A 10,675-nucleotide genomic window follows, 5' to 3' on the forward strand; every position below is an offset into this window, starting at 1 on the left:
AAAGAATACTTTCTTATTAACTTTTATAAAGGAGTTAGCACAAAGGATCACATATAAAGTGTAATAGACTTAAAATAAGTCCCAAAACTCAAGCGCTTCCGAATAGTTGACTATTCGAAAGTGCTCAAGTTTTGGGTCTTATTTTAAGTCTATTACACTTCTTATTAACTTAATAGTTTTATGAAGCTTTTGTTATCTCAGATGAAAGAAGTCCTGAAAGAAAGATGTTTATCTTAAGCTTCAAAAACTTTTTAAGATGGCTTACAAAATATTGATTGGTAAGTTGCAAACTTATCAAATTAAAAAAATTAAAATAGTGAATAAAAAATGATTTGGTGATATAAAGCAAAACCTGGTGATAAATGGATTTTCTTTTTTGTTTGGTAGAAAATTACTAGTGGGGTTACTCGTGGATCTGTTTTGTAAACTTCATTATTTATAATTTATGTCAAAGATTTGGATAATTTCTTGATCAGTAGTATTTCTAGAGTTAGAAAAGTACTAAAGAGTATATGAAAGATTACGTTGTAGTGAAGGGAAAAAAATCATTTCTTAAATCTATTTATACAAGTTTTGTACTTAAAAAAAAGAAAGTTATTGTAACTTTTTATATATCTATATAAGACTGGTAGGGCCTTACTTAGAATACTAAGTGCAGATTTAGTTCTTTTACATATATATACATATATCAATGTATTAGAAAAAGTGAAGACCGAGGTGGGCATTTGAATAATATTTGTGTCAAGATTTCAACAATAACACTTTATTTCACATTTTATCAACAATTCTTTAGGGCAGGGTTATGAATTCGTACTTGAGTATCATGTTATACAACCATTGAATTTCACTCAACCAGTTGTTTATTGTAGACATCATTCTTTTTTTTGTCTTTTTTTACCATACAACAATAACACTTAGTAGAAATAACACAGTGTATATTCATAGCATAAGCATAATGTTTTAGCATTGCAAAAACAAACATATATATATATAGGTTTATGCTTCCATCACAATAGAAGTCCTAGTTCTCAAATGTCGTACAAACTAAATTTTGCATTACTGTCTTACATAAATACATGCTATTCATACATCAGTGCATACATTGTGATAATGAAAGTATATAAAGTATGGAAAAGAATATGATGTATTATGTAACAGTCAGGATGGAAAGTTGTCTGTTCAAGACTTGGGATATAGTAGCTCACTTGGCAAGAGCATCAATCACAGAGCATTAGTGGGAGCCAAGGGTCCCACTTCCAAGCCTTAACATCCTAATATATTCTATTGGTGTTCAACACATAGCATCCCACATATCTGAGCCATCTGAGTTAAGTGGATAGTAAATCACACCATCTGTGTACATAACTAGCTCATTAACTGGCCTGGTGTATTGTGCATGTGTTTTAGGTAGTGTTTCTGACTTGTAAGTGTTGCACTGTGTGTTGGCAGCTTGAGATACCAGTTTGTGTTGTGCATATTGGCTCAAGGATGACATCTTCTGAGTGGAGAGAATTATATAAAGTTCAGGATAGACAATATATGCATAGACTAGGGCCCTCTTATATCAGTTGAAAAGCAATGGTCTGAGAACCCTAATCATGGCAGATTTCTTAACAGCTTGATAAGTTATAATTAAATAATAATCTAGACAAAAAAGTTAATTATTAGAACATCTTTACAAAATTTTAGTTATAAAAAGAGTTCTAAAATGTTGAACTGCTTCTGCAGGAGCTTCTAAATCTTAGAGGTTACTTTGGAAATTCTTTCTGTGGATGGAATTAGTCTTAAAATATACATTTAACATAACATACAGGCAACAAGGCACATTTACCTTAACCCTTTAAGGTTTTCCTAGTACAACCACCCTTGAGAAAAAGAAAATTAAACCCAACCTTCATTTTTTCATGAAACCATTGATTCACAATTTCCCTATTAAACACCTTTAAAATGCTAACCTCGACTCCTGCTGACAGTATGTCCCTCCATGAAAAAAATAAAACTGTTATAACTGAAACCAAGCCTGTCTTTTACAAATGTTAGACTTGTGTACTTTCATCCTATTATCTTCAGAATACAGTAAAAAAAACAAAAAAAACAGAGGCTTTCATCCTATTGTTAATAAGCAAATTACATTTGATCTTCCTATATTATCCTTTTCCTCTTTTAAGGAACATATCTATTTTGATTTAGAATAAATTTATTTATAAAAATTTCCCAAATCTATCCACATCACCTTTTAAATCATTATTCCAATTCACTAATGATAAATTTTGTGTCATGTACTCAAAATTTTCTTACTGTAAATTAGGAATTAAAATTTCATTTCTTTTTATTTCAACATGTAAGAAAACATTAAACCTAATTATACAATGATCTCTGTTCCACAGAGTTCACTTTAACATTAGTGGTTTACAATAAGTCTAAAACAGCATCCTCCATAGTTGACAATTAACCATTTGGTATAAACAATAACTGAACAAGAGGACACAAGTTTAAGATTTGGAAAACTGAGGGTAGTTCAAGTTGAGATAGTTTTATCTTTATAACAAGTGACGGACTTATGGAATGAGTTGCTTTCAGCAGTAGTGAGATCAGTACTTTAAAAACACATTTTTAACAAATAATCTCTGATTCAACAACAGAAAAGATAACTATTTGGGTAGGTGGTGGAGTATACCATCAGATCCAGAAATAAAAAAGCCTAAAAGTGAGGTAATGGCTGTGTAGAATATGATCCACAGGTCATTTTGCCAAGCTATTTTCTTTGATCGAGTAGTCTGTAAGGTGTTTCTATTCTACCAAAGTGGAGCACCCACATTTCTCCATTATTTTAGTACTCCTCACCTCTTATCCTTAAAAGTTTCTTGCACTTCACTCAGGTAAAAAGTTTTTGTATTCCTTGACTGATCGTGAATCATTCTCCTGCTCTTATCCCCATTTGAGAACAAGTTGTTGGATACATCTGAAAGCTTATTGCTCCTGTACACAGATCTACTTCTCTTTGGGCACTTGATAGCACCTCTTCTTCTGCCAAAGCTTCTCTGACCTCTCTTACAGCTAACTTCTTGAGAAACTGTTATGCCATCATGGTCACATTCACATCTGCTATACTTGTAACAACTCGGACATTTTGCTACTTTACATTTTCAAGTTAGCTTTGAATCTGACCTTGTTTCCATCTTGAAAATAATAAACACTCAGAGATTCTGGATTGTTGTCACAGCAGTTCCTTACAGGTTTCAAAACAAGTTCAATTCTTCTGATAAAAAACAATCATAACTTCTTTGGATGTTATCCAATTACAGATTGGAGTGCAACTCTGGATTTCTCATAAGATAATGCATATTCCTGTAGCTTTTGAGAAAAAAAAAGAATAAATGGCAGATATGGTTCCTATAAAAGTGTCTTACCATTTCTGCTGCCATTTAGTCATAGATTACTTTTTAGAGGGCATCGATGATTTTCTCAAAAGTAAAGGGTGGGTGTAAATGTTTACTTTTCTCAAGTCATGAATTCATCCATTGTGTTTCTAATAGTCTTAATCATTTAATGTCAGAATAATAGCAACTAAGCTTATCATTGAATCTACTTTACTTATATTTAAGTCTACAAATTATCTTTAGAAATAATGTTTAACTCGTGCTCTTGCTCCAAATCTTCTCTTTCCAATCTCTTTGTCGTTCTTGCTATACATCTATTTGTTTATTCCCAATTACCCAAGTTTTCTGACCACGATGGAAGTTTTACTTAAACTATCTCTAATGAACAACCTTGAGCTTTCTCAAACATCTTATTACCAAACCTGGTTAAGTGAAAATTGGACCTATATGAGATAATTTTCATGAGAAGGGTAAATTCTATGATAGTGATGACCACCTGACCTGTTGTTGTAAGTATATCTTTGATAATCTTTCATTTAAGTCTAGATTCCTGACAAACAATTAATTACTACATATACTATAGCCTGATAGAACACTCCATAAAAGGGCCACGTCTATTTCTATCCATACACCTACCTCTGAAGGAATTCTTTTACTTTTACTTTTCATGAAGCTCTTCATAATTTTAAAGATAAAAGACTTAAATCCTGGAAGCTCAGATGCAGATTTATTCTTTGACCAATATAATTCTTGGGTTAACTTTGCAAATTTGTCACATAGTTTGCTAATTAACATGCTATAGTATACGAGTGCAACAGTAAGTTTAAACTTTTTTAAAACTTTAATTGGTTAGGTACATGTTGCTGATAAACTACATTTAATTTGATTTTTATGTTTTGGCTTATTGAATTTATTAAATGTTATTATTTACGTAGATGACAGATGACTGACAAGCTAACTGCCTTTCTGTCAGGTTGCATACTCTTCATTCTTGAATTTCTTATGTTCGGATATATTGTTGTTGTATTTAACTTTAATGGCAATAAATTGAATACTACAATTATTTAGATGATATGAATTTATAACAACATTATCTAAACAAAAGGTCCCGTTTTAATTCTAATAGTAATAATAATAAGTTTAATAAAAATGTCAATAATTTCTTTCAAAACTTTCTTACCGCTGATTTTCTTTTGGGCTGTAACGCTTAGAACATGAAGCAGAAAAAGACCTACTACTAGATTCAAACTTTTCTTCAAACTCAAGTCTATTGATTCGTATTTTAGCTTATCGACTGCAGCATCCCAGCTTCCCAGACAACTTAGTTTACCTTCCGTACCGGCCCGACAACTTTTAATTCGAGTGTCATCTCTATTACAAGTAATAGCATTATTCGTAGAAGAAATCACTTCGTTCGAATGTTTTTTTACTTCTTGTTTTGGAGTTGTTAACTCTGTTCCACTGGCTATGTCATTTGATTGAAAATTGCGGTTGAAAATGCCTAGCTTTGTATCCCTATGCGATCCATCCAGCGATATGTTGGACAAAAAAGTTAATGCAGCTAATCTGCGACGAGACCGCTGTCGTTTCATCACGTTCGCCATGATGTTCTGAGTAAATTTCCACGACTAACCTCACGAGAGTTCAACACAGCAAAAATAAATTTACAGCTGATCCGAAAAATATAAAATAGGCGTATTGCTTATATACGTTATACAAATCCCTTTTAAAGTCATGAATTTAAAACAATTAAGATTGTCCCAACTACAAGTTTACTACTTTTTGAAATTTCTATAATATTAAGTGGAATTGCGCTGATACAGTCTTAATGAATACTCTAATTACTTGATTTAAACTATAATTAAAAAAAGCAATCTAATGCATTCTAACCTTGGCAACCAACTTTGCAATGGAGGGGAATGCTGACCTACATTAACGCACCACTAGGTGGAGAGTTATGCAGAGAAATTACATGCGCTTACTGCAGTTTTACACTTTAAATCCGAGATGTTTGTGACACTTAATAGTTTTGATGTAAAAATGACAACAAAATTTATTACAATTTTGTATACACACTCTTATCACAGCTTTTGTTTTATTTAACTTTATTAGATAGAGTAGTTTCATGTTTTTTAGCAATAATGTTTAATTTTTAAAATAAACAGGATGGTCAATCCACAGTTCATTAAGTGCTGGAAACAATAGATATAATTGAAATCATAATCCGTTGCTAAACTGGATTCTTCAGCCGAGTTCAGGATCGATTAACGTGTAGTATTATACATTATTCTCAGGCGTACTGGTAACATAAAGAATAAGAATAGCAACTGCAATAACAAGAGTTAAAAAATTTTCTGATTCTAGTTGACTTTGAAGCAGAAAAGAGGCTAAACACATTGTTAAAACTAAGTGAAATTATATGTTTATTGAATCAAAAACAATCAAAGCAAACAAGTCCACCAAATGATGAATGGTGCTTGTAGCTAACAGAAAAAAAAGTTTGAATTAGTTATCTTATTCTGAAGAGAATATGACACTACAAAATCAGAAATAATAAGGTCATTCTTCTCAAAATGCAAACACTAACCATGTCATTATTGGTCATTCCAATAGTATAGTAAGGGAGGAATGTCTTCAAAGCATCACATAATATGTTAATAAAAAATATCACTGTCCTCCTACACATATAGTGTGTCCTGCTATACAGTCATTTTTCCCATGAGAAAACATCATGTGACATTATCAGGAAATGATCCAGAAAACAGATAACTAGTTCGAAAGCGATCTGGTCGTAATCCACGATCAACATTCTAATGTTAAAACTACATACATGTCTGAAAATGTGTATGTTTGAAAACTATTTTAAATTGTAGGTGAATGTGAAATGCTCACTTTATTAAACTCTAGAAGACAGGTAACGCTAAACATGTTTTGTACACCACAAGTGCAGTAGTGTTTCCAGTACAAGGTGTTTCTTTTCCTTTTAATTTACACAGGTGTTCACTAAAGATTTGTAAGTTTTTTCACACTTACACATATTCTGATGCATTCATAGAATTTAACTTGCTGATTTCCAGTTACACATTGACGTTGGTCATTACCTTTGGTGTTGCTAAGCTCTTCCAGGGAAGATATCATTAAAAAATTGAGCAATTTAATATGACGTGTTGCTGTATATTAAAGTTTTTAACTGAGACTTATATTTTTCTTTTGTCAGAGCTGAGGATGGGGTTGTGGCATATTCAATTAAAACTGCGTTGGCCTTGGAGCAGTTGGATAGGTCTGCTTAGTAACAGAAAGTTCAACAAGATATTTATTACGAAGTAGTACTGAACCTCTTAGTAGATGAGTTCATGAGAATGAAAGGAAGAGGCTGGCCACAATGCAAAATATCAGTAAACAATCTTTATCAATACACAACCACAAACATAGTGTATGCACTTGCTTTATGGACAATGAATGGTCGCTTCTACTGGATTATGTAACATCCTTTCAACCTGATGAAGCTGAGATAATCTATCAAACTCTTTAAATTCAACGCTCCTTACATAATAGGTATTGTTGGATTTATCCAGAGCAACTAGCTCTACCCACGACTTGTCGTTCTTATACAAAGATTGAGGAAACTGTAATCTCGAAATAACACCTGAACTATGAAAGAAGGACACTGTTGGCGACATTCTTGCACAATGTGCAGCATTACAGCATAACAGGTATGACCTCGATAGAATAAAAAAAAAACATGTTATGTAAAAACTTCAAATACTCAGAAATAACTGATAAGTTCAGAATGAATATCATATTAATATAATAATGTAGAAAAGCATGATATATTCATATACCACACTTTCCTCTGTTCCCTACTTTAGGATTGTCCTCAAGTTAATGATTAATTTGTACTTTACAATAAATAAGAATTTAAACTCATATCTGGATAAAAAGTACATTAACTTTATCATGCCTCCATAAACACTGACTTTTAATACAGATGACACATCCCTTTAATGATAAAATCCAAAGAACAACAATATACTCTAACACAGATTATCTCCATAAATACAGAAATATCCTTTTTAAGTTGAAAACACTCGTCCAGTTACAGTACATATAAACATTTCACCACAATAACTCTTAAAGACAAAAGCTTCTTGTATTGATTTTTTTAACAAGTGTAAATCAAGTCATGATTCCAAAATCACAAGGAGTAAAACAAACTCCTTCACTAAAACTCAAACACATTAAATGAAGGAAATAAAAACAAAGTCAAATTGCAAAATTAAACCTTTTAAAGAAAAACTAAAAACTAAACGTAAAACCATATAATAAACAGAATTCAAATTTCAATACACAACATTACCATATACCTCTTAACATTGAAATCACTTCATTGGAAATACAATTCATAAAGGAAAACACTTTAACCATAGTCATTAAATAAGACAAAACTAAAACAAAATAAAGATACAGAGACATATACTTGGAATACAACATTTATACTTAAAAAAGAAAGGAAAATGTACGAAATATATACACATCCAATGGCAAGCATGAGGTCCTTCTTCTTTACCCTCTTTCAACTCCATCAGCAGATCCTCTACTGTAACAGTTGTTCATCAGTTGGCTGCTATCGTTGCCCTGATGGAATCTTGGCCCTAGGCCAGGGCTCTTTATGTATCCACCATCTTGGCTCACAAAGGGTGTATTTCCTTCTCAAACCATGACAGAGGCATTGCCCTCCATCACAAGCAGTCTTTTTCCCTGTTTCAAATGGTCTAGGTTTGGTCCAACTTGTGATCATTTCTTGGCAGTGCCAATTATAGGAATCTGCTAGAGTGTGAGCTGATTATTAGCCACTCAGGGTTGTTTTCTCCTGGGGCCTCTCGTGTAGTGGTGGCTTGACCAATGGCGAGGTAGAGGATCATTGCTTCTTATTTTAATAGCGCTTCGAGGGTTATGGGGGCTGAGACACCCTCGTTAACCTTGAAAACTAATGCAGGTGGTGGTAGAGCAACTATTGGGATGGCCTGGCTAGTGTCATTGGGATTTCCAGTGATGGTGGTGGGAGCTTATTTTTTCTTTAGCACTCAGATAATCCTCAAGGTGACATCAACTCCTACAAAAGATTTGGGATGTAATGGTTTTCATCTGATGTATCCAACCTCAGGAGAAGCTCCCCTTGCTTAGATGTTCATCTAGACTTCTTCTTCACTGGTGATTCCATGGTTGGTGGCCCTGACCACCATAGAAGTGAACTTCTGTGATGGTTTCTCCATAGCTGTCACTGGTGTTCCATCCAATGAGGATTGGGGTTCTTGAGGTCAACCAATCTACCTCTGACTAGTGTTGTCCAGACCCAGGAGACTCAGCCAGCCCAACGATTGAACTTGTAAGATACTGAATGTATGACTTAACATCCACCAATACATCTTCATCCATGTCTTTTTCTGAGTTGCAGATCCTGTCAGTCCCAGGAATCTTCCAGTTCAGTGGGAAGTTTTCCTGGGCCAGGGTATTTTTGCAACCACCATTTTGGCCTGCAAGTAGCATTCTTCTTCTTCTTCATCATGTAATACCAGCTGCTCATGGCAACATGTATACTTGAGGCTTTAGCACACGGAAAATAGATCACTGGCTGGGTGAATGAGAAGATAGCCAAAATGGTATAAAATTTGGTCTTAAATAGGGAAAGTGTTGATTAAAATCATAAGGTTAGATGAATTCCAATTGGTAAGAAGGTCAACCAAGTATGTAGGTTAAAAAAGGGTCTTAACTGTCCACTTACAATTATTACTCTTTTCATGAACTGCATTAGAGAGAAAGTAATTTATGGATTATATTAATCAAGTGACATTTCTATGGCTTTACATGTACTCATGCCCTATTTACCATCAGCGCATGTACCCCTAATGCCTGTGAGCTTCTTGGTTCTCAGTCTTCACTGGGTCTCAAACTGACCAATATCTTATAATGGTCCTGCTACCTTTGTCATTCCCATGACAATGCAAACATTGCTTACCTTTCGATCCAGGGCCAGTTCCTATACTAATGCCTAGCCTAGTTATGTAAACAGTGCCTGTTTCAAGTAAGAATGGAAACCGTTTCCTACACATATAAGTTGACTTTGTTAGGCAATGCTGACTCTTACATTTGATCAAACTCATTAAAATTGTTTTTGTTTAGAGCACTTATTACAGTTACAAGTTTAATACTACCTTTGACGTGGCTGATAAAGTTTAACAACGTGGTTGCTACTCTCAACCCCTCCCCCTAATATAAGCACATCCTACATTTTCATGCATTATAACTGCACCTTGTACTCAAATAATATTACGAAAATAGCCAGAAAACATTGTGTTTTTAAATAAGTTCAATCAAAATGATCACAACCAAATAAAAACTAGGTTAACCAAGTATACATTTGTTATGATATATCAAGATATCTTAATTCAATCCAATTCAAATATTTTGTACTACTCTTACCAAAAACCAACAAGTAAAAATTGTGTTGTCTTTCACGAAAAGTTTATTATATGTCGAATATTGCAATGTCCAAATTAAAGCATTCTTTCAATAGTATTAATTGAAATAACAGATGTACTTTATCTTCAAATAATACCATAGACGTCTGTAACTACAGTTAACCTCATGTTGGAAATGTCGTAAAATTCAGTTCAAATCTTTTAGTTCCTTTCAGATATTGCTTAATAGTTGTATTCCTTGTGTAATTGATCAATTTGTGTATACAACATCCATGAATTACTTCATATAATGTTTGTAAATAGGTGTAAAACTACACACATACACATATGTCTTTATAAATGGATATTGTTACATATACGTATCTTTATTACTCATTGTCATATACACTAATAACTTAAAACAGACTGCCTCTGGCTACCACACAAAATATTTCAGTAACCTTCTCAGGTTACACTATGCCGGCTATATTTTGATAGTCACAGTTGTGATGGCTTTATTATTCTATATTTATTTTAATAACGAAGTTTTTTAAAATTAAATTTATATTTAGAAATGTAGATAAGTATACTGTTAAATATGTTTTGCGAAACTCCCGCCTATTATCTAAAATTGTAGAAGATTCTCGAGTGTAAGAATCAACAATATATATGTGTGTACGTAAACACTAGCGTAGCTTTGTATTGTTACGTAATCTGAATATTCGAGAAACTCTCCATACGCCTATAAATATAACCAATGTGACGCGCCTAAAAATAGTATCTATTATTGGTTTGCTATACACTTCGCAGGCTATAACTGTGATTGTTATAACGCTT

The 10,675-nt window shown here is 33.1% G+C and overlaps 1 protein-coding gene across 1 annotated transcript in view; it reads right to left on the bottom strand.

Annotated features, from left to right (window-relative positions):
• Window positions 1-5,276, bottom strand: part of LOC106460293 (CDK5 and ABL1 enzyme substrate 1-like) — a 62,481-nt gene extending 57,205 nt beyond the window's left edge. Inside the window, exon 1 of the mRNA XM_022387331.1 lies at window positions 4,561-5,276. Coding sequence (XP_022243039.1) covers window positions 4,561-4,984 — 424 coding nt within the window. The 5' untranslated portion in view covers window positions 4,985-5,276. The remainder of the gene's footprint in view (window positions 1-4,560) is intronic.
• Between the last annotated feature and the right edge of the window lie 5,399 nt (window positions 5,277-10,675).

This window comes from Limulus polyphemus, unplaced genomic scaffold (assembly GCF_000517525.1).
Source record: "Limulus polyphemus unplaced genomic scaffold, Limulus_polyphemus-2.1.2 Scaffold33, whole genome shotgun sequence".
Classification (NCBI taxonomy): domain Eukaryota; kingdom Metazoa; phylum Arthropoda; class Merostomata; order Xiphosura; family Limulidae; genus Limulus; species Limulus polyphemus.